This window comes from Tenrec ecaudatus, chromosome 1 (genome assembly GCF_050624435.1).
Source record: "Tenrec ecaudatus isolate mTenEca1 chromosome 1, mTenEca1.hap1, whole genome shotgun sequence".
NCBI lineage: Eukaryota > Metazoa > Chordata > Mammalia > Afrosoricida > Tenrecidae > Tenrec > Tenrec ecaudatus.
The window spans coordinates 306,633,293-306,658,358 of record NC_134530.1 but is presented as its reverse complement, the minus strand read 5'-3'; the positions used below and the strand labels follow the sequence as shown (position 1 = coordinate 306,658,358).

The 25,066-nt window shown below is 43.0% G+C and overlaps 1 protein-coding gene and 1 non-coding gene across 6 annotated transcripts; both read left to right on the top strand.

Moving 5' to 3' along the window:
* Positions 1-5,965: 5,965 nt before the first annotated feature.
* Positions 5,966-24,222, top strand: ZNF311 (zinc finger protein 311). Of its 5 annotated transcripts, none has more exons than XM_075532617.1 (7): positions 5,967-6,182; positions 7,483-7,736; positions 11,785-11,863; positions 13,093-13,184; positions 13,481-13,631; positions 14,757-14,861; positions 20,128-24,219. In XM_075532617.1, the coding sequence occupies exons 2-7, from the start codon at positions 7,728-7,730 to the stop codon at positions 21,675-21,677; spliced, it is 1,986 nt and encodes a 661-aa protein (XP_075388732.1). In that variant the 5' UTR covers positions 5,967-6,182; positions 7,483-7,727; the 3' UTR covers positions 21,678-24,219. The 5 variants fall into 5 exon arrangements, with proteins under 5 accessions (XP_075388743.1, XP_075388732.1, XP_075388739.1 ...); XM_075532624.1 differs by having other exon boundaries at positions 5,967-6,203; XM_075532628.1 differs by lacking the exon at positions 11,785-11,863 and having other exon boundaries at positions 5,966-6,182; positions 13,093-13,414; positions 13,549-13,631; positions 20,128-24,221.
* LOC142438220 (U6 spliceosomal RNA) lies at positions 12,103-12,208 on the top strand. The gene has a single exon (XR_012782643.1). It is a non-coding gene; the product is annotated as a U6 spliceosomal RNA (small nuclear RNA).
* Positions 24,223-25,066: the final 844 nt, after the last annotated feature.

The following is a 25,066-nucleotide window of genomic DNA, read 5'->3' as shown; positions in this document are numbered from 1 at the left end:
AAAGTATAAGTAGGGGAAGGTGGAAATTAAGAACCAGCTACAAGACATATGGGGTCCCCATTTTCTCAGAGTCTCGGGAGATGAGCCAGGGTGATTGCCATTCAGAGCCCTGACATGACTGCTAGACATTCCTGATGGATAACTTAAACATCACCTGTCCCTGAGAAGACAGAGTACTTGATTGGCAGGCAGCCAGAACTTGCTTGCCACCTCACAAGACAGTCTGGTGAAGGGCAAAAGTGGGGGAAGCTGTTGGGCCAGTTAAAGTCAAGGCAGAGAGGTCAGCTCAGAAGATGCTATAAATTGCTTTCTGGAGTCCTCTAAGGTAATAGTGATGTGTTTTCTTGAAAGACAGAAGGTAATCACGGGAGCTAATTATGAAGACATTGTAAGAATGTTGAAATATGTGTTGGGAGGGAACGGTAAGGAAAGTTGCCCTGAAGAATGCTCTTCCCCAATCATGACATTGCCTCTGGACATTGTTAAAAGCTGTGAGAACTGTCCTATGAGAATGTTGTTGTGAACACCTGGCGATGCTGATCTTGCCCCTGCAGACTTCTTTTTGTTCCCCAAACTCAAAGAACCTTTCGGGGGAGCGTGATTGCAGTCCTTTGAGGATGCCAAAACTGTCATTTTTACCTGGTGTAAATCAGAGTGCAGAATTCTTCTGGGACTGCTTACGGAGATGGAGCCCCACTTCCAGAACTGCAGAGACCTACATGGAGGGTATGCCATGAAACCATAACTTCACATTTTTATGTTTTGGGTTTCTTTGGCACTTCCCTCAAACATCCCTGCTGGGATAAACCACAAGCTCAACTTTACAGCTGTGCCCTTGGTACAACAGCAGGAGGCTCAAAGGTTTCTATAATTTTGTGGCGATACTTTTTTTACTTACTCTTGTGTATCTGGAATGAAGGGGACTTACCGTGTTGTGTGCTCGAGTAAAATTTTATAGTCTCAGAAATTCTATCTGCGGTCACTCAAACGGAATCAACTGCTGGCAGTGGAGGATAGGGAAAATAAGGGCAAAATGTTGTTCAAATTAAGTGATTTTTTTAACTTTCTACATCTTAATGTCACTACTTTAAGCATTGGTCAAAATAACTCAGGAGTTCTTAATCTAAAAGTCCAAAGATAGCCGCACGATATATATGAATCCCCTATGTCATGGGCAACTTTGTGTGTGCATGCCTACATGCATGTTTCCCATAGGGAAAAGACCTTCACCTTCCATCAGCTCCGTAAAAGTGTTACCTTATGCCTCCAATAGGATGAACCTTGTGAATAAGTCAGAGGCAAACGGGACCTAGCACATACTCTCACTCACATGAAATGAACAGTTGTGTAAAGACCGAGGTTTGTTACTGGGAGAGAAGAGGGCTTCTCACTTGGAAAGCATTGAGGCTATGGTCATTGACCTGGAATATTTAGGAACACGTAGCAAAAATGTTTCCCCTTTTGAAGACGGTAATCAGTGGGACTGAATTATACATGGAGAAATCCTTGAGTACATGTTCAGCACAATAAAGGGGATTTTTTTAAGTTATGAGCCACTAAAAGGATAATTCAGGTTGAAATTAGCCATATGCTCCACATCTGGGTGCATAGAAAGTGATCCAACCTTTGAGCAAAAATAAAAAAGTAAATAAACTGGCAAAGTTAAAAACAACCTAAGTGGAATTCAGTCGAAGCTAACATACATATACACAGGCTGGCTTCAGATAGTTAGTGTAAAAATGGAATTGAAAGATAATGGAATTTTTCCATGAATTGTTTTGAAGCTCCATTGTACATAAGCTAGTATACATACCAGTCTATATGCACACTCATAAGGATGGTCTTATTCTGTCAAGTTGTAGCCTTTTGCAGTACATTGGGTAAGCGATGATGGAGTCCTGAACTGGAATGTAACAAAACAGTTGGAACTTATTTAAAGGGAAGAGTTACTGTGATTTGGTAATTAATTGGGAAAAGGGTAAGTAAGGAAGACAGTGAAGTCAGATTCTAAACCAGTGCTTCCCACATGAGCAACACAAGTTCGGGGCTTCTAATATCACTGTAGTCAACACATAACTCCAAGTGGAAATGTGATTTAAAAAAACATCACATCAGATATGGAGATTTTATCCCTTACGTGTACCACCAAAAGTACCAGTATCAAAATGTGCAATGCCATTACAAAGGCTCAGAGGGCAAGGTGACATTCCTTCAGGCAGTTAAGGCTTTCCGGCCAAGGTCAACACAACTCCTCCTTCTAATTCATCCGCAACAGGAAAAAATATGGTTCCTATTTGGGGGCACTTCCCTTAAACATGTATGCTGGACTCCTTCCTTCTCATCAAACCACACACTAATCTTTATAGCTAATAGCTTGACATAATATCCGAGACCCAGCAATTGGACTTGTCAGATTAGTGTAGGCAGGTGTCCCCAAATCCACGCTTCTGGGTCTTACGGAGGGACTCCTGCCTAAAATAATCTGATGGCCCAACAAGGGATAGCCCTTCCCTGATTTCCGATTCCCCATGGCTAGAGAACCTTTAAGGATGAGGCTATCCAGCAGAGGGAACTCTGGCTCAGCTTGCTGTCTGTTGAGACCAGGTCTGCACATCCATTAAGAATCTCTCCTTCGATCCCCTTGCAGAGGGGTCTCGGGGAGGATATGAGCCAGTCAAGGTGCAATGTAGCAATGATGAAACATACAACTTTCCTCTAGTTCCTAAATACTCCCTCCCCTCCTCCCCCCCACTGTCATGATCCCAATTCTACCTTGTAAGTCTGGCTAGAACAGAGGATGTACACTGGTACAGATAGGAACTGGAAACACAGGGAATCCAGGGCGGATGATCCCTTCAGGACCAGTGGTGTGAGTGGTGATATTGGGAGCATAGAGAGAGAATGGGTTGGAAAGGGGAAGCGATTACAAGGATCTACATGTGACCTCCTCCATGGGCACAGACAACAGAAAAGTGGGTAAAGAGAGACATCGGACAGGGCAAGATATGACAAAATAATAATTTATAAATTATCAAGGGTTCATGAGGGAGGGGGGAACAGGAGGGAGGGGAAAAATGAGGAGCAGATGCCAGGGGCTTAGGTGGAGAACAAATGGTTTGAGAATGATGAGGGCAATGAATGTACAAATGTGCTTTACACAATTGATGTATGTATGGATTGTGATAAGAGTTGAATGAGCCCCTAACAAAACGATTAAAAAAAAAAAAGAATCACTCCTTCAGGGTGCAGGAGGCCTGCTAGGGCTTGATCATGGACAGTGTAACCTAGAGGAATTACTGAAACCCAAATGAAGGCTGAATATGATAATAGGACAAGAGGAAAGTAAACGGCAAAAGAAGAAAGAACTAGGAGGAAAAGAGCATTATAGAGGCCTAAATACAGGCATGCACATATGTAAATATATGTGTGATGATGGGGACATATGTTTATTATTATGGTAGCATATGGACATTGGGCCTCTACTCAAGTACTCCCTCAATGCCAGAACCCTTTGTTGTATTAACCTGACATTCCATGATGCTCCCTTTCCTGACACTATCGCTGAAGACAAAGCAGGTGCATGAGCAAATGTAGTGAAGAAAGATGATGGTGACCTGTTGTCAAAAGATATAGCATCCAGAGCAGGCATCCTCAAACTACGACCCGAGGGCCACATGCAGCCACCGAGGACATTTATGCAGCCCGCCGGGTGTTTTTGCCCCGTTTGGTTTTTTAATTCAAAATAAGATATGTGCAGTGTGCATAGGAATTTGTTCATAGTTTTTTTAAAAAAAACTATAGTCCAGCCCTCCAACGTGTCTGAGGGACAGTGAACTGGCCCCCTGTTTAAGAAGTTTGAGGACCCCTGATCTAGGGCCATAAAGGCTTAAAGATAAACAAATGGCCATCTAGTTCAGAAGCAACAAAGCCCACATGGAAGAAGAACACCAGCCTGTATGATCACAAGGGATCAGGCAGGTGTCAGGCATCAAAGAACAAAAAATCATATCATAGGAGTGGAGACACAAAGCCCTTCTGTAGGCAACTGGACATCCCCTTACAAAAGGGTCATGGGGAGGAGATGAGCCAGTCAGGGTGCAGTGTAACAATGATGAAACATACAATTTTCCTCTATTTCCTAAATACTTCCTTCCCTTTCCCTACTCCACTATCATGATCCCAATTCTACCTTAAAAACCTAGCTAGACAATAGGATGTACACTGGTACAGATAAGAGCTGGAAACACAGGGAATCCAGGACAGATCCAAAACCAATAATGAGAATAGTGATACCAGGAAGATAAGGGAAAGGTAGGGGGACTGTATTAGTCTGGGTTCTTTAGAGAAACAAATCCACAGAAACTCATTTATATGAGAAAGTTTTATATAAAGGTTAAGTGCAAATCAAGAGAACATCCCAACCCAGTGCTGCCCAAGCCCACAAATCCAACATTAACCCGTATGTCCAACATCAATCCACAAAGTCCTCTTCCATCTCACAAAACATACAGTATGATGCCGACTGCAGGAGGAAAGCCAAATCAGTGACTGTGTAAGCATCTCAGCGCTGGCAGGGGTCTCCACATGGCTGCTCCAGCATCCAGGGCTGCATCAGGATAGGTCCATGTGGTTTCTCCTTGGGGATGTCTTGCAGGAAGTCAGCCTTGCAAACTGAAGCAAGGAACTGCTAAGGCAGCTACACCCTAGTGCGACCATCACAAAGCAAGGGATCCGAGAACTAGAAAGGCAAGGCTCACCGAGCAATTTATCCCTCCACCCTTCACTTAACCCCACATGTGTCTATCGCCCAGGTTGGCACAATAAACTTAATCAGGGACAAAGGGGAACCAATCACAATGATCTACATATAATTCCCTCCCTGGGGGACGGACAACAGAAAAGTGGGTGATGGGAGACATTGGTCAGTGTAAGACATAACAAAATAATAATAATTTATAAATTATTAAGGGTTCATGAGGGAGGGAGGGGAGAAAATGAGGAGCTGATACCAAGGGCTCAAGTAGAAAGAAAATACTTTGAAAATGGTGATGGCAACAAATTTGTTTGACACAAAGGATGGATGGATTGTGATAAGAGTTGTACGAGCCCCCAATAAAATGATTTCTTTTAAAAAATAATCTCTCCTGCAGTCGAAGAGTCCTTGGATACAGGCAAGCTCTAAGGACTGGGAGCCTTTGACCCAGGAATTCCCAAAAGCACTGCCCTGGGTATAGACTTAGAGATAGTCTCCTTGTCTCCCAAAGCCTGGTGTGTATGGGGGGGGGGGGGGAGAGCAGTCCCTAGATAAGGCACACAATTCAATATCTATGGCGTCTAAGAATGATTCTGTAGCTCGCCCTAGGAGAGAAATAGGCAAGTATTCTCTACTGAGGGCTATATGATATGACAAAGATTTTCAGGGCATTCCATTTCTAGTGTGAGTTAATGGTTCTAACGTTAGCAAATGTTATACCCCAAAAGCAATTGACAAACAGTGGATATAGATAGGTGTGTCACCTTGGACAAGAAAAAAATAGAATTTTTTAAAAAGCTCTCATCCATTGCACAGTATCTCTCCTGCAACCCCTCACACGATGTCTTGGCACAATAGTCACTACTGACCACCCTCTATGAAAACAACGGCCGATTTGGTCAGGTATTTGCTACCTTGACATTTTTGTCCCTAATTATCTTTTTGTTAATCATTTTATTGGGGGCTCATCCAACTCTTATCACAATCCATACATGCGTCAATTGTGTAAAGCACACTTATACATTCGTTGCCCTCATCATTCTCAAAACATTTGCTTTCCGCTTGGGCTCTTGGAATCAGTTCCTCATTTTTCATTTTATCCCTAATTATCATGAACTACACTGCCTCCAGGCCGGCGGGCGGCGTAGTTTCCAGAGAAGTGCTTTAACCAGCGAGTTGGAGAAGTGTTTCCTAGAACGTCACCGGAAGTGGTTGCTCGCGGAGTGGGGAAGGGAGCCCGTCTAGATTTCTACCCGGAAGTCTACATTCCTAGTCTCAGTGCTCGGGGGAGCGACCGCGGGACTGTCTGTGAGCTGCCACCGGGCAGCGGACCAGTTGATGGAGAAGCGTCGGTCCGGCTGGCTGCTCCGGCACCGACCCGGCCGCGTAGGCAGGAACCTAGCGCCTCCGGCGGCCTCTAGGAAGGAAGGCAGGCGGGCCGGTGGGACGGGTGGGGCTTCGTGACCGAACTGGGTGGGAGGGGTGCGGAAGGGGGGGGGGGAGCTAGACCACGCCAGGTCCCCCCCTCCAAACTAGTCCAGCCCCTGTCCCTGTTCCTTCCAGCGGACCCTTACCCATTCTTTCGTTTTCCTCTTCCCTCCACCATCCGTTTATTTATTCATTCATCCGGGCAGTTGTTAACAAGTGCTGACGCTTTGTCCAGACGTTGGAGAAACTGCAGTAAAGGAAGCAGCCCAAAACTCGCTCCCTCTGGAGCAGGGGTCCTCAAACTACTGCCCGCGGGCCGCATGTGGCCCGCGGAGGACATTTATCCGGCCTGCATGGTGTTGTTGCCCCGTTTTGTTTTTTTACTTCAAAATAAGATATATGCAGTGTGCATAGGAATTTGTTCATAGTTTTTTTTTTTAATCCTATTGTCAGGCTCTCCAACCATCTGAGGGACAGTGAACTGGCCCCCTGTTTAAAAAGTTTGAGGACCCCTGCAAGTCGAGCCTATCAACCCACGTTTTAGGGGTAAAGAGTCTTAACAGACAAGTACACAAGTGGTGTATGCTCTGTGTTGCCGGGTGAGGAGCGTGGGAACCGCTCTGTCAGGAAGGGAATGAAGTCGGGCAGGTTGCGATTTTGAGTTGAGTCCAAGAGTAGGCCAGCCCTCTACAGCATGACACAGAAACAATGGCCAGTGCAGAGTCACTACGACGAAAAGGTGCCCGAGATGGAAGAGAAAGAAGTTTGCTATACCGGATGATGAGGGGGGGCGGAGTGGTAGACCAGCAGGACAGCGTTCGTGGGCGCATCAAATCAATTTGTACATCACTGGCAAGGGCTCCCCCTTTTATTTGGGGTAAATTAGAATAATGGGCGCATCCTATAAGGTCTTAGATGGCACTACAAGGAATTAAATGTCTATTTTGAAAGAAGCATTGATGAATGTTGAGCAATAGTGAGTGACCCAGTGTAAATTTTTGAAGGACTATTCCAACTGCTGTGTTATTGAGAAGAGTTGGGTAGAAAGCGAGACTGTTTGAAGGCTGCTGCATTAATGAGGATGCAGGATGGGCCTGGTTGCTCAGAACAGTTGTGGCCGTGCGGGCAATGTGAAGAGGCCTTATTCTGGCTGTGAGCATTGTCCGTTTGTCTTCCTGTGCTGTGCCTTAAGTACAGATGCCTCCGTTCTGATTCCCGCTTGTTGCCATAGTTACACCCCTATCTTTCCATTTCCTTGTTAAAGTTGTATCCTTTTTCTCTTCCCGTTGCCAAATAAACAGGAAAACGAGGTGTAAGATCACAGTTGTCTTATGCTCGTGAAGCCCATCCAGATCCTGGCCTGAATGTCTGGAAGACCCCACTGGCGGGAATCCCGGACTTGTAGACCCCAAAGGACGCTGGGATCTGTGGTGTCATCTTCAGAAGGTGTCATCTGGACAGTCGAATGACTTCAGGAGCTGGGTCCCGTCAACAGAGCAGAAGCCAGAACAGTGGTGGAAAGTTGTGAAAGAAGCTGGGTAAAAAGATGCTGCAGGTAAGAACCGGTTTCTGCAATACATGAAAAGGTGGGGAAATAAGCCTATGTTCAAGAAAGAAGAAAGGTGGAAGAGGAGGTGGGACTGGATTGTCTTCTCAGAAGTCTTTTCCTCCTGGGTATTAGTTTTCCTATATGATTTGGTGAGCATTACAGCTTTAGAGTTTTGAGAGAAACATGCATGTTGTTTCCATTTGTCATGAAGTATGGTAGATACTGAGTCCCTGATTTTTACTCTCTCCCCTTTAGGTAGAAGTTATTTCTATAGACAAACCTTCATGGTTGTCTGCAGCTCCCCATACCAAAGGGGCTTCAATATTTTGAAACCCCTAATATTTACCTCGTTCAATAAATATTGTGCATTTGCTAATTTTATAAAAAAGGGTTTGGTTTGGTTTTTTTCTTATGGTGGTTTGGATGGGTTTTACAAAGCAAATTAGTTTCCCATTCAGAAGTTATTGGACATATATTTTGTTTTGTAACATTAGTTATAATTCCTTCAATGGAACAGCATGCCGCCCCCACCCCACCCCCACACACACATACCATGTTCATCCTAAATTCCCCATTTCCATTTGCTCTTCTTCCCGACCCCACTGCCGACACTGAGCTGCGTTTCCGGTCAAATGCTTCCTGTTGTGTAGTTGACTGCTCTGAGAAGTCCGGCCTCACTGGTGTGGTGATTCACTATGCAGGCTGGCCTGTGGTTTGCCTTAGAAATGATTGCCATTCCAGGTGGGAAAGGTGCTGGAGGCCACAGTCCTTGGGGTTCCTCCAATCTCTATCAATCCAACATTTTATTACCTTTTAAGCAAAAGTTTACCTAGCCAATTAGTTCCCATTTAACAGTTTCTATACAAATTGTTCATTGGCTACAGTTTTCACCCTGTGTCAGCATTCTCATTATTTCCATTCAGTGAGTTTTGTTCTAGCTTCCAACCCCCTCCTTCTCATCTTTGCTTTGGCTAAATGTTGACTGTTTCCTCTCATGTAGTTGGTTTGTTGTTTGTTTGTTTTTTTAAGAACCCTGTTCCCAGTGATACTGTGGGTTTTATAAGCCTATCTATTATTTGGCATAAAGGAGATCTCCAGGACTGACCTCATTTCCAACTTCAGAGGGTGTCTTAAAGCGATAGTCTTGCAGTTTCACCTAGTCTCTTATCAGTCTCGTACATGTGGCCTTTTTAACGAACTAGAATTTTGTTCTATATTTTTCTCCTGTTCTACCGAGCACCTTCTCTTGTGTCCCTGGTTATAATAGGAGTGATAGCCGGACACTAGCCCTTGTGACCTCAAAATAGAAGAGGTCCATGCTCTCAGCCTTATAAACTAGTTTCTTCTTTCAGTCTTGGGTTCTCTTCATTCTCTTTGCTCCAGACAAAAAAAGATGAATAGTTGTATCCTAGATGGCCACTTGTAAGCTGTTAAGACCCCCGATGAGACTGAAATAGCTTTTGGTGCATTATCTTTATAAATTATATTATGCCAACTGACTGAGTTGCTTCAAGAGGCCGTGGTACTAGGTCTTTTAACCTAGTAAACTCATCCCATGAGGTGTTGGGGTGTGCATAGGAAATTTCTATAACTGTGCTTCCTATGCATTTTACTATATACAAACATGTAAGTATATGCAGGACCTATATGTGTGCACATGAGTATAGATGCTCCTATACATGCATATGCATGTACTCACATGCCTTTCTACACCGATAGAAAGCATATACCTAAACCATTATCTTTTTGTTTTATTTTTCATATGACCTTTTTGAAGCCTCCTCATGTTTGTATACATAGCTGTGGGACCATATACTTAGTTTGGGATTGTTACTGCTGTTCTTGCTGAACTGTATATGTTACATAGCATTTCCAAAAAGGAGCCCCAGTGCCTGCCAGGTAGGAGTTGAACGGCTAAGCACAGGTTGGAAGTTTAAACCCACCACCTGTTCAGTGAGAGAAAGAGGAGGCTGTTCGCTCCCATAAACATTTACAAAGCCTCAAAAGTACTCTGTGGGATTTCCAATATAGGGCTACTCTGAGTCCGAATCTCCTTGATGGCAGTGGATTTATAGCGTTTACCAGAATTGTCCCTAACAACTTGCAATGTGCAGCTGACACAAACATGAAGCACTTGCCGATAAAGATCAAGGACTACAGTCTTCAGAATGGATTGCAATTCACGGGGGGGGGGGGGGGAAGGTTGGGGGGAATAAGAAAAAAATCGCAACTAGACCAGTATACAACATCGTTATAAATGGAGAAAATTTAGAAGTGATCGAGGATTTCAGCTTGCTTGGATCCACAATCAGTGACCATGGAAGCAACAGTCCAGAACTAAAACGGCGTCTTGCATTGGGCAAATCTGCAGCGCAAGATCTCTTTAAAGTGTTGAAAAACGAGTGTTGAGGACTGAGATGCGCTGGACTAAAGCATGGTATTTTCGCAGTGCTGAGGACTAACCACTGTATGATCCTGGCAGCATGGCATTGCATACGAAAGTTGGACACCGAACAAGGAAGACTGAAAAACAATCCATGCATTTGAATTATGGTGTTGGTGAATAATAGTACCATGGAGTGTCAGGAAAACAAATATATCTGTCTTGAAAGAGTACAGTACAGCCAGACCTCGCCTCACGTACTCTGGGCACATTCTCAGGAGAGACCAATTCCTGGAAAAGCTCTATCATGCCTGGTATAGTGGAGAGGTCGAGAAAAAAGACCCTGGAGGACAAAGATTGACACGGGCTGCAACCACGGGCTCAAACACAATTGTGAGGATGACCCAGGACAGGACACTGTTTCACTCTGTTGTTGATAGAGTCACTATAAAACAGAACAACAATAACAATTGCTATCTAACTTAAGGAGGATTTTTCCCCCTTGAATGGACTTTGACGTTTTGTCAAAGAGCAGCTGTCAGTAGAAGGATAGTAATACTTCTGGGTCCTCAATTCTGTTCCACTGGTCTGTGGACCTGCCATTGAAGCCGTAGCAGGCTCTTTTGGTAACTGTGTCCATTTAGTCAGTTTTGAGATCAGTTAACTGTGAGTGCTTGCGCTTTGCTTCTCGGGATAGCTTTTGCTGTGGAGCCTCTGTCCTTTCCGTGTAAGGCTGAGATTCATGTGGTTTTTCTCATGTCACTAAAAAATGTCCCTGAGATTTGGAATCTGAATTCCATTCTACCTATAGGCAACTCTGGCAACTATTAACATTTCCACCATGTTAAGTCTTGCAATCCATCAGCATGGACTGTTTTTCCATTTCTATATGTTTCTTTTGGTTTCTTACACTGTTACTTTATAGTTTCCCTTGTAGGAGGCATTCATATTCCTGGTTAGGTTTAGTCGTGGGCATTTTATGCTGTTGTGGGCTATTGTAAATGATATTTTCCTCATTTCCGTTTGTGTACAAGAACCCAAATGATGTTTGTATGTTGTTCTACCCTGCCACATTGCTTCTACTAGTTCCAGTAACCTTGTGGTAGAGCCACTAGGTTATTCTATGGATAGGATCATACCATTGGTGAATAGGGATCATTTTATTATCTCTGTTATAATTTAGGTGCCCTTTATTTACCTGTCTTGTCTTATTTCTCTGACTAGGACTTCGAGTATAATATTGAGTAAGAATTATGATAATAGGCATTCTTAATTAATTTCCATTCTCAAGGGAAATGCTCTCAATCTTTTTTCATTGAGAATAATGTTGGCTGTTGGTTTTACATATATGTCCTTAATTATGTTAAGGAATCTCCCTTCTAGTCCTATTTTGCTGTGTTTTTAACAGAACCAATGTTGGATTTTTTCATATTCCTTTTCTATTGAGCTGATCAGGTGATTCTTTTCCTTTGCTTTATTTATATGATGAATTACATTGATGGATTTTTTAATGTTGGCCCCCCCCCCCCCCTTGCATCCCTGGAATGAATCCCACCTGATCGTGATGGTTTGGGGTTTTTTGGGTTTGCTGCTGAATTCTGTTATCTAGAACTTTGTTGAGAATTCCTCACCTTCCCAACCTCCTCGGTTTCATTCTGTGCCCCACGATAGTGTATGCTGTCAGAGGAGAATCCAGACCCACCAAGGCAGCTTCTCTGGACCCCAGATTCATGGCTCCTGCAGGAGAGAGGTGAGGTGCCTAAGACTGTCTTAGCAGGGAGTCTTGGCAACTGAGAATGAAGTAAGGACACAACATGAATGGGAGATGCTCTCTGAGGCCCAGAAGCCTGTTCATTATTGAGATTGATAAAAGCTCTTCTATTCCATAGCCATACAAGTCTGAGTCAGTATAGAGAACAATTACATTTTTCTGATTTTGCCCATGCCTTAAAATGGTGAAACTAAAGATTCATAAGAAATGATTCTGCAGTGCTCGCTTCAGCAGCACATATACTAAAATTGGAATGATACAGGGATGATTAGCATGGCCCCTGCACAAGATGACACACAAATTTTTGAAGCAGTCCATATTGTTTCAGGAACAAATGGAGTACCGATACCAGAGGGTAGGGGGAAGGTGGAGGGAGGACGGGAGGAAGGGGTAACCAATTGTAATGAGGAATGCTTAACACCACCACCCCACCACCCCCAAGGGGATGAGCAACAGAAACATGGGGAAAGGGAGACAGCAGTCGGTTTAAGATATGAAACTAATAATAACATAATTTATCAAGGGGTCTGAGTGTGGGGGAGGAGTGGGGGAAGGGAAGGAGCTGATACCAAGGACTCAAATAGAAAGTAAATGTTTAGAAAATGATGGCAACACATGTACAAATATGATTGATACAATTGATGTGTTGAATGTTATAAGAGTTGTAAGAGCCTTCAATAAAATGTTTTTCTTAATGGTTCTACTATATCAAGGAAGCTGAGGGTATTCTACCATTACAACATTTACTATATATGAGTACAGTATATAACTTGATGTATGTAATAATAGGATATACATGAATATGTATGCTACTTTCTTCTCCTTACCCCTCAAGCAACAACCAAAAAAATTCTGGAGAAAATTATTGTAGCTTTTACATATAGAGGCTGGGAATCATTGGCTTGAGTTTGTTAACCTGTATTCTTGAAGGAAGGGTAAGGCTATGTCAAGATGAAGGAAAACCAGAGAAAAACATGTAGTAGAAGAGAATGAGGAAGAAAATGCCATTACAGGTACTTTTGCTGCAATGCCTGGGCCTAACACCCAGCACCCGGTACTGAAACTCAAGGAAAAATGGAGGCAGAGATTAAGAAAATTATCTTAACCCATAAGTTTGAGCTGCAGAAGTTCATGCACTTGGAGGAAAGGTTGAAGCAAAGGGTTTTGTTAATGTACCAAATTAACTCGGCCTATTTCCCCTGTCTCAGCTCTCCCAGCACGTCAGGACCCTACTTTTACCAAAGATGGAAGCCAAGGGAACCTGCCCGAAGCAGCTACCACACTGTTGACCCAGGCCCAAGTGAGCTGAAGCCCTTCCCAACCTTCCTGAAAGTATATCACTACCTTCAAAATGTGACTTTTTCCCACAGCCTTCATCCTTTCTGCCACTCTGAAATACAGGTGTTCCCTCCCATAAAGAAAACCACTTGTGGGTTGTTTCCTCATGTGTGTTTTGCTACTAAAAGCCCATGTTCCCTTGCACATCCTCAGAAAAGAAATCCACCAGAGCAGATACAGCCTTTCACTTTGGTAAGTCACCTGTAGCTGCTTCTCTGCTGCTTCTGTTTCCTGAGGGAACTGTGGGGTTTCTTCCAGAAAAGCAGGAACATATGGATTCAGGAATCAGTGACATTTGAGGATATAGCTGTGAACTTCACTGACAGGGAGTGGCAGTGTCTGACTCACGCTCAAAAGCATCTCTATAAAGATGTCATGCTGGAAAACTATGGGAATATGATATCACTTGGTAAGGATTTTTCCTGTGCTTGATTTAATGTGTCTCTCTCTCTCTCTCTCTCTCTCTCTCTCTCTCTCTCTCTCTCTCTCTCTCCCTCTCTCCTCTTTTGGCTTTATATTGATGTTACAGAATTTCACATTGAAAATTAGAGCCCTGATTTTTGTCATCGAAATTGTTCCAGAAAATCAGAAATTTCAATTGCCTCTGTTACAAAGCAGGAGGCTTTTCTAGCCAAAATATTTTCTGTTTCCTGATTCACTGGATTAAGACTCTCCGTGGGGAAAGGAAAAGTTAGCTTATTTTCTTACTGTTTTCATACTTATAGCATTTTCTACTAAGTGTTCTGTATTCAACTCCTAGTCATGAATTTCCTTCCAAAGGCCCAAAACAGATCACCTCCAATCCTCCCAAAAAGAACAGGGAAATTGACTCTGATAACTGTTTCACAGAATCGCTGTCTTTACCCTGTGTTAGTCCGGGTTGACTAGGGAAACAAATCCAGAGACGCTCATATGTGTGTAATAGACAACTTTCTATTAAAGAGTAATTGTATATTAAGGAAACATCCCAGCCTAGTCCAGATCAAGTCCAAAAGTTCAACATTAGTTCATATGTCCGATACCAATCTATAAATTCCTCTTCAGACTCACACAACACATGCAATAACACCGAATGCAGGAAAATCACAGGCCACTGGGTGTGAAAAGTCTTGTAGATGCAGTGGTGGTGGAAGCATCTCAGCACTGGTGTGGTTCTCGATGTGGCTGCTCCAGCGCCAGGGCTCTGGTTCCATCAGCGTAGCTCCATGTGGCATATCAGCAGGAAGAAGAAACAATGTATGGGCCTGGCCTCCAGTGAGCTATTTATCTCCATAGCACGTCCAAATGAGGTCATCAAGCTGCAACCTGATTGACAGGCTAGACACCACCCCTTTGCAAGTTGACAGATTATGTAACTGCCACATACCCGTTCAAGTATGACTTGAGAAAGGCCCTCCCTAAATGTGTTTTTATGCCTTACCAGACCCTTGAAGAAAACCTTTTCCACTAGCCAAATACTAACACGGGGTCGGGGCAAGTGTTAGAATACTCCTTTGTTGATCTACACACTTTCTGGTTCCTTCTCTCTAACTAGGATTTCTGTTTCCTAAACCACCTTTGATCTCCCATCTGGAGGGAGGGTCACAGCCCTGGATTCAGGATCTACAGAACATGAAGACCTTGGGCTGCTCCTACCCAAGTGAGTGAAAGAGCTTTCAATTTCCTTTCTGCCTTCCAGGTGATGGAATGGTTATAGTATGATCCCCACTGGTGGGCTAACTATTATGACACCTACAAAGGAAATCCCTTTAGGGAACCTTAGGAAGAGAAAACAAACTACGGACAATTATTATTATCTAAGTTGTTCTTTACAACCTGCCTAATGTTGTTCTGTGCCTTGGAGTCAATTCCAGCTCAGAACACCCAGTGTTCAGTGGAATGAAACATCACCCAAAGTTCAGTGGAATGAAACATCACTCAGTGTCCAGTGGAATGAAACATCACCCAGTATTCAATAGAATGAACCATTGCCCTACCCTGTGCCTCCTCACAATTATTGTTGTGTTTGAACCCATTATTGTATTGGGTCAACCCATCTCATTGAGGATCCTCCTCTTTTTCAGTGCCGCCCTACTTTACCAAACATGATATCCTGCACTAGGGCCATATCCTTTCTATTGAATATCATCTGATAACATAGCAAAAGTATTTGGCCATGAGGAAAAAAATTGATCCTCACTTCTAACCCATCTAATATAACTTCTCTAACACACTCTTGGAAAATGAGCTCTCAAAAACTCAGAGAACAACTTGTTTCTGCCCCAGTTTTTCTTTAAGACCTGAGTCAGCAGCATGGAAGCCATATTTGACTTCCTCTGGTTACACAACTTCACCCCAGCCCAAAACCAATTGCCACAAGGCAGAGATCAGACATTTCTCCACCCTCCCTTATTTCTTTACCCTATCCTGACCCCAACTTTTCCTCTATAGCTCTCTACTTTTCTGCTTGACTTAATAATTCAGTGCAAAAGCCACACAGAGCTCACCAACAAGCCTTGTTATTATGAGGCTTATTAGGGAAGTTATTGAAGCCTTACTGGTATAGAGGGTACACAAAGGGCTGCTAACTTCAAGGTCAGCAGTTCAAAATCACCAGGCACTCTAGAGAAGAAAGATGAAACTTTCTACTCCCACAAAGAAGTTATAGTCTCAATTATATAATTTTTATGTTCTTTGATACCTGATCCCATCTACACCTCATGATTATACAGGCTGGTGTGCTTCTTCCATGTGGACTTTGTTGCTTCTCAGCTACATGGTCACTTGTTTAACTTCAAGCCTTTAAGACCCCAGACACTATATCTTCTGATAGCTGGGCACCATCAGCTTTCTTCACCACATTTGCTTATGCACCTACTTTGTATTCAGTGATCGTGTTGGGAAGGTGAGCATTATGGAGTGCCAGTTTAATAGAGCAAAGTGTTCTTCCATTGAGGGAGTACTTGAGTGGAGGCCTAGTGTCCATCTGCTACCTTAATACTAAACCTATAAATATATATGCACATAGATCTATTTCCCCATTGTCATATATAAATATATTTATATAAGTACATGCCTGTTTTTAGACCTCTATAAATGCCCTTTGCCTTCTAGTTCTTTCCTCCATTTTCTTTTACTTTCCTCTTGTCCCACTGTAATGCTCAGCCTTCATTTGGATTTCAGTAAATCCTCTCGGTTTACATTTCCCTTGATCAAGCCATACCAGGCCTCTTACACACTCCTCACCACTGATTTTGGTTCACTCATTGGTCCCTGGTCCCTGGGTTTGTTAACACCACAGCTTTTCTCCCACCTCCCCTTGTCCCATTGTGCATGAGGGAGAGTGGAGACCCAAAGCCCATCTGTAGGCAATTGAACATCCCCTTACAGAAGGGTCTCGGGGAAGAGGTGAGCCAGTCAGGGTGCGATGTAGCAACGATGAAACACAACTTTCCTCTAGTTCTGAAATGCTTTCTCTCCCCACTATCATGATCCCAACTCTACGTAACAAATCATAAAGGGTAGGAACTGGTAACACAGGGAATCCAAGACAGACAAACCCTTCAGGACCAGTGGTGAGAATGGTGATAGCAGGAGGGTGGAGGGAAGGTGGGGTATAAGGGGGAACCGATTACAAGGATCAACATATGACCCCCTCCCTGGGGGACAGATAACAGAAAAGTGGGTGAAGGGAGACATTGGATAGTGTAAGACATGACAGTATAATAATTTATAAATTATCAAGTGTTCATGAAGGAGGGAGGCCAGGAAGGGAGGGGAAAGATGAGCTGATACCAAGGGCTCAAGTAGAAAGCAAATGAGAATGACGGCAACAAATGTGCTTGACACGATAGATGTGTGGATTGTGATAAGAGTTATATGAGCCCCCAATAAAATGATTTAAAAAAATAAGTTACAGTCTCAGAATCACATAGGGGCAGTTCTACTCTGTCCTATAAGGTTCACGGTAAGTCAGATTTGACTCAATAGCAGTGAGTTTGGTTTGGTATTAAGGAAGGTAACATTACCACATATCAAGATCATAACACATTAAGGGTACAGTCTCTGCCCCACAGCAGTACCTCTCCTCAGCCAGCAGCCAAGTCTCTCTGTGTTCCACAGCCTCTCAGCCATATCCCTTGGCCTCTGCCTCCATGGGCCAAGAAGCCCACCTGTCCCTCCACTTCATTTCTCAGCAGAACAACCCCTCTGCTCTGCCTCAGCATCCCTCTTTTGGGGGCCAGCCATGGCCTCCATGACACAGCCTCTGGTCTTCTGGTCTTCGCCTCCACCACTGTGAGCAGGAGTCTCAAACATGCCCCGGTAAAGGCTCTTCCTTGATGATCATGGATTCTCTCTTCCTTTTTCTGAGATAATTGTCTTACACAGGGAAATGACTACCAAAACTGACAAATCCCACCCCTGTAATGCTTCACAGACCTTATTTACATGGTCCCTCTCAATCGTTTGTGCTAGTTACAGGGAAATAGCTAGAACTGTAAGTGTTGAGCTTCATTCCTTGTTTTCTTCCTAGGTCTTCAGCCCTTATCTTTCCATGTTCTCTCCTCTTGTGAAATGTCTTGGAAAAGGTGCAGCTAGAATACCCTCTAGAATCGAAGAAGGCAAGACTTTCTCTCACATACTTTGGGCATGTTATCAGCGAGAACAGTCCCTGAAGAAGGACATCATGCTTGGTAAAGTGGAACGGCAGCCAAAAAGAGGAAGGTTTTCGATGAGATGGATTGACACAGTGGCTGCCAACAAACTCAAGCATAACAACAGTTGTGAGGATGGAACAGGACAAGGTAGTGGTTTGTTCTGTTGCTCATAGAGTAACTGTGAGTCAGAACCAACTCGATGTCACCTAACAACAACATAGTGAAGTTAATTTTTCCTTGTGACTTCAGTTATCATCACTGATGCAGATAAACTTTGGTGACACTGCTTTCTGCCCTTTCTTGGACATCAGACTCATGCTACCCTAACTCCTGGGTTTGGTTTTGTTTTTAATAACCCACTGTTATTTGAAAAGCAACATATCTAAAGCAAAACCCATCATTTCCAATAAGACTCTTTCCACATTTTATCTCGTTTTACCTTTTTCTCACTTTACCTTTCTGTTCCCTCTGATTCTCTTGACTAGTCTGTCGTGAAATATTACGAGTTCTTTATTCAGAGTATTTTCTGAATTTGTTCTCTGAAAGATTTCTCAATTATTGGCATGCCCATTTCAATGACCCAATTGCAGTACTCACTCCTCCTTTCCATCTTTGAAAAACCACTGAGTGGCCCGACATACCAGACACCATCAAGGAATGTAGAGTCAAATAAGACCTGGGCTTTGCCCTCAGGAAGCTTAAAGTCTAGTAGGGAAGACAGGATTTCAATCCAGAGGTAGAGCTCTTAACCTTACACTTGATATTCTTCCTATCTGGTTATTTGTATAGTGCCATTGACGTATTTAAAGCTAAGCGATGACAGATCTAATTTTAAGGGGGAAAATTAATCTGGAAACAGTATAGAGGATGGTTTAGAGAGGAAGGAGACTAAAGGGCATTCCGTTTGGCATGTTATCGGAGAGAACAGTCCCTAGAGAAGGATATCATGCTTGGTAAAGTACTGCCGTTAGATAGTGAGACTGCTCTGGCAGTGTAAATGGAGGGAAAAGAGTAGAGTGAAGATTTTTTTTTCAGAGATGTGCAGTAGACCCTAAAAAGCAGATATACCAGAGGCACAAGAAGTACCTGGAATGCCATGAGGATCTTCTCTCTAACTGTCTTCTCTGTGGCTCTGCTGTGTTCTTTATTGGTAAATTAACCATCTCTGCCCCTCAGACCAAATGGTAAAACATTCCCTTCTCTGCACCAAATACCACCCTACTACGATAAAACACCAACCAATTCTGACTCATGGCAACAAGATAGAACTGTCCCTGTGGGTTTCTGAGATGGTAGTTCTTTATGGGCGTAGAAAACCTTGCTTTCTCCCTCAGATTAGCTGGTGGTTTTGAACTTCAGACCTTGAGGTTAGCACCCCTATAGGTAAACACTATTCCACCAGGGCTCCTGCTGTATGACTTCTAGTCCTCAGATTGAAGTGCCAAATACTTACCTATTCTCAGAGCCTTGCCTTACCTACTTTGCAATCACAATTCCAAAGGCCAAAAAGAGAAAATCTGGCCAATTTAGGACCAGTTGTTCCCCTTTACTTATCTACTCAGATGAGCAGAATCATATCACAGAAATCTGGATTTCCTGGCTCATTGACAGACTGAAAGAGGTACTATACTGACACTTCAACAACTTCTCTGTAGCTCATTTCACTGATAGAGAAATAGCTAGAAGAACTATAAGTGTTTAATTTCACTCCTTGTTTTGAATCCTAGATCTTCAACCCTTAACTTTCCATGTTCTCTCCTCTTGTGAAATGTAAAATTTTAGCTGAGCAAATATGAGGATGGGGAGAAGGGATTGGAGATGAGTACTAGCTTCCTGTCTGATGATTAAATGTACAGAACTGCCGTTCATTAAACTAGGGTTTGTAGAAGAGGAGTAAAGTTTGTTAAGTTTGAAATATATTGGTACTTTTTATTAATTCCACCTATTTTTACTCTTAAATATAAGGTTAGCAGTCTTTAGAACATGGAAGTCATTTACTTTGCACCACGTCCATTTCACTTATGTCCTTTCTTCTGAATATCTTACACCAGTAGTTCTCAAAAACTGTGGGTCGCAACCGCTTTGGGGTCAAAGGACCCTTTCACAAGGGTTGCCTGATTCATAACAATAGCAAAATTATAGTTATGTAGTAGCAACAAAAATAATTTTATGGTTGGGGGGTCACCACAACATGAGGAACTGTATTAAAGGGTCGTAGATTAGGAAGGTTGAGAACCACTGCCTTACACTTGTATTTTCTCTTTTAAGTGGCAACTGACAAGACGCGGCCTGAGATTGAGAAGGCACATTCAAAACAAGATGTTCTTGAAAGTGGAGATGTTGGCTGGATAAAAGTTAAAAGTCATCTAAAAGTTGTTGCCCACGGTCCTGGGCTTGGAGAAATTGGTGTGCAGAATGCCAAATTAGAAACTCAATGGAAAACGCCCATGATGGAGAAACTGAGAAAAGAGAGAGGAGGTTCTGAGGATGTGACTGTCAAGAAAGGAAAGAACCAGAAGCCACTGAAAAAGCACATCAATCCAAATTCAAAATGCATCCTGTACGACAGAGTTCCTACAGAGCAGGGAGTCTGTGACTGTATCAAATGCGGCACAGACTTCAGCTGGCATTCAAACCTAATTCCCCATGAGCAAATTCATTCTGGTGAAAAACCTTACATGTGTAATGAGTGTGGGAAAGCATTCAAAACCAGGAGTCAGCTGTCTATGCATCAGATAATCCATACGGGGGAAAAGCCCTTTGAGTGCACCCAGTGTGAGAAGGCCTTCAATAGTAGATCAGCTCTTTGCCGACATAAAAAAATCCACAGTGGAGAGAAGCCTCATGCTTGCAGTGATTGTGGGAAAGCCTTCAAGACCAAGAACCGTCTCGGTATGCATCAGATTGTCCACACTGGAGAGAAGCCGTATGAGTGTAATGACTGTGGTAAGGCCTTCCAGTTTAGGCATTCCCTTACCCTGCATGGCAGGATCCACACTGGAGAGAAACCGTATGAATGTGAGGAGTGTGGGAAGGCCTTCAGTGGGAGCTCAGACCTCGCTAAGCATACAAGAATTCACACGGGTGAGAGACCATATGGGTGCAACCAGTGTGGGAGGGCTTTCATTCGGAGCTCAGACCTAAGCAAACACAAGAGAATCCACACTCGGGGGGGGAACTATGGTTGCCTGCAGTGTGAGAAAGCATTCAGTATCAAGGCAGAGCTCACAAAACATAAAAGAATCCACTCTGACGAAAAGCCTTACAAGTGTAACGTATGTGGCAAAGCCTTTCGTCATAACTGTAAACGCAGGGCTCATGAACAAGAACACACTGGAGAGAAGCCCCATCAGTGTGGGGACTGTGGGAAAACATTCCAGGATCGGCACTGTCTAACCGTCCACCAAAGGATCCACACTGGAGAGAAACCTTATAAATGTTTGAGGTGTGGGAAGGCTTTCAGTGGGAAGTCAAACTTGACCAGTCATCAAAGAATCCACACAGGAGAGAAGCCTTACAAATGTGAGATGTGTGGAAAGACCTTTCATCACAGTTCAGTGCTGAAGCAGCACGAGAGAATCCACACTGGCGAGAAACCGTACACCTGCAATGAGTGTGGCATGGCTTTCCGTCAGTGCTCGGCCCTAATTGGACATCAGAGAGTTCACACCGGAGAGAAACCTTATGAATGTGAAGAGTGTGGGAAAGCCTTCAGAGTGAGCTCAAATCTTCATGGACATAAAAAAAGAAAACACAGAATGTGGGGAACCCATGAACTTTCTCAAAGCAAGAAATCTGGTTCCCAGCCTTCTCGGTAGTCAATATTTTGACCCCAACACTTGAGTAATGATCTGTAGTTTATACTTTCCCACTTCTACATCTTGGAGTGGTCTTTTTCAGTCCCTTAGATTGGTTCTTGACTCCCTAGCCCCTTACTGTGACATACCAAGAATATCCTTGACCTTCCTACTTAGTATGTATTTCTTCAGTAAGAACATTCATTTCCAAGGTGCTCTATGTCACTTCAGAAGAGTAGAATCAGAGTGCTGAAATGAGCACTAGAATATAAGATCTGTTTGAGTCCCTGCTCTCAGTTCTCTTGACCCTGGTGGTATAATGGTTACCCATCTGACTGCGATACAGATGGTTAGCAGTTCAAAACCACTAGCAGCTCCATAGGAAAGACTGGACTTTTTACTCCCATAAAGAGTTTCAGAAACCCACAGGGGGTGACAGAATCAGTCAGCATTGACTCAATAGCAGTGAGTTTTGGTTTTACCCATATTCAGTAAGGCTGAAGGTTAAAATAGAATTGGGAAATTCTAGGAGGGGTTTCAAATGTGGGAAGGCCATTAACAGAATGGCCATAATTGAGAGTAAAATTTAGTTCTGCGTTTCCTGAAGGTAGAGAAAGAGATAAACAAGTAATTCGGCTTTTTTTTCTCTTTCCATTGTCTATTTTCCCCAACAGTTTTATTGGTACATAATTTACATATCATAAAAAATTACAGATCAATAGTTCAATCATATCAAGGGGCACTGTATAGTCACCACCACATCGATCTTAGAGCATCCCTTCCCTCCCCATGGTTAAATCACCTTTAAAGTGGGTTGTACAATCACAATCCATTCTAGTGCTCCCTCTCCCCTCCCACCTTCATTATTTACTCCTGAAACCACCTCTCCCTCCCTATCGCCCACCCCTGTACTGCCTTGTATCAGTTATTCTCATGCTTCCACTCCTGTGCTTCAGTGCAGCAGAAAATGTCAGCCCCCCCCCCAACTAATCACGGGGTCAATAAGCGCAATTGTATGGTTCATATGTAGAGAGATTATAATAAAGTCATAGAGAGCATGAGAGAGAAAAGAGATAGAAATAAGTCAGACACATTTCATGGTACCATGCTCACCTCCTGGATGGCCATGATCTTACCAACCAGGTCTGCGCACAGCGTGGGCCGAGGCAAGGTGGGACAGTCAGCAGGAGGCTGGAGACCCTGTTTATTGCTAACCAAGAGTTATATCTATTTAGGGGGATATGTTTACAGGTAAGCACACATCACAGGAAGGGACAGTACAATAGGCATAAAAGCAATAGGGAGATATATAATGGGCATAGCTGTAACAGGAAGAGGATGAGCTAGGGGTGTACACATGATAGGAAGGAGAGAGACTAGAGATATACATATGACAAGATGGGCGGACCCTAGAATCATGATGGCTGCCTAACTTTGGTCACCTTTGAGTGGGCTTGACCTCGGGTCTGCTACAAAAAGAGGTCAACTATCCTTATCAGAAGGGAGTGGGTCCTACTTGTGGGATAAACAGTGGTGATTACTTGCTCTAGATGGCTGATAACCCTTAGGGAGAATAACCCCTGACCTACTTCTGTTGACCTCCAAGTGTATGGTCATTCACCACAGGTAGCAAGCACTTAAGTTTGGCATATATTTGGGGGAGATAACTTGGGAGAGACCCTGTTTCCCAAAACAAAAAAGTCACTAAGGTGATAAGGATAAAAAATAGTAAAAAGACAAAAACACAACTAATGTGTAAGGAGGAAAAGACTCCCATCAACAAAAAAGCCAGGGAAGAAATTTCTGATTTTTCTTTTTTTTTTTTCACAAGAGAAAAGCTTGTAGTTAGTTCAGGGATCTTTGCTGGCCCTTAGGAGCGTTTTCCAGTCCAGTCTGTTGGGGCACCACGCCCTGGCCCCAAAGTCCACTTTCAGCATTCCCTGGGGACCTTGCCACTCCATTCCCTTGGTGTTCCGCTGCACTCCCCCAGTGATTTGCCTCGGTGTGGTGGGATCAGGTCAGGTGCAATTCCCACACTGTGTCTCCGGTGCTGTCCCCTGTCTTTTTTTTTTAATATGTTGATTATTTTTAAGTTTAGGAAATACCACTCAGGTGGTGTTTTGGGGTTTTTTTTAAATCATTTTATTAGGGGTTCATAGAACTCTTATCACAATCCATACTTGCATCAATTGTGTAAAGCGCATATGTACATTCATTACCTTCATCATTCTCATAACATTTGCTCTCCACGTAGGCCCCTGGTTTCATTTCCACTCTCAAAGACTGCAGATTTTTCATTTTCAATCTCAAAAGGGAGCTCAAAGCATTGCTTACCAGAAGTATTTGACCCCAGAATTTAGTTAGGGGAGAATTTTTATGAGACATGTTTTACAGAAAACGTTTTGGAAAATGTTGAATATACAATATCAAAAAACAAGTCAAAGAGGATTTATAGTCATCCTAAAATAATTACATAGCTTATTATACAAACGGTGATAATTAAAACTCTGTTCTTAAGATCCCATTTCTGTAGAAAATTACAGCCAACTCATTTATTCTGGGTACAGTGGATACAGAAGCAAGCAACACATTAAAAAGCTGCTTTTGGGGGGTGGGGTGAGGGAGGGAATAAAAGAGCAGATACCAAGGACTCAGATAGAAAGTAAATGGCCGCCCCAATAAATTGTTAAAAAAAAAAAAGAGATTACAAAAAAAAAGAGATGCCATGTCCATTCTAGTGAGATGTACCAATAACAATAACCAACATGGAGTATTGACTTAGTCATTGCCTTGAGCTATGTGTTTGCTTGCATGTGTGTTTTAGAATGAATGGCATTATGTATGTACTGGCCTGTCTTCTAGTAAAATTATATTCTGACAAAAAAAAGAAAAGAAAGTAAATGGCCAATTCTCAAATAACTGCTTTCTGAAAGCCAAAATGAAAACATTTAGGATATAGCTCAGTAGTGAACATGTTGCCTTTAGAAGACCAACGTGAATATGTTGCTTTCAGGCAAAACAATACAAGAACAGCTGCTTAGAATGTCTGGAGAATTAGCTGTGGCTTTCCAATGTTGCTGTGTTTCGGGATCCCCTCTCTGATCATGGCATGAGGGAAATTGTCCTTCTAGAGTCGGAGGTGGTAGTAGTTACAGTAGCATGTATATGCTTTTGAAGTATGCTTATACATGTGCGTGACATTTATCTCACTGACAGACTGATATTCTATACATGCTTTATGCATTACAAACATCGCACTTATGAAATTTAAAAACCAGTGCATCCCTTGCTTTCACAGCACGTTGGGAGTTTGTTATAAGGAGCTAAGCACTATAAAAACAGGGTTTTTTCTTTGTTTTTTAAAGACAATTTTGTTGGGAGCTCTTATAATAATCCATATAAATTGTATC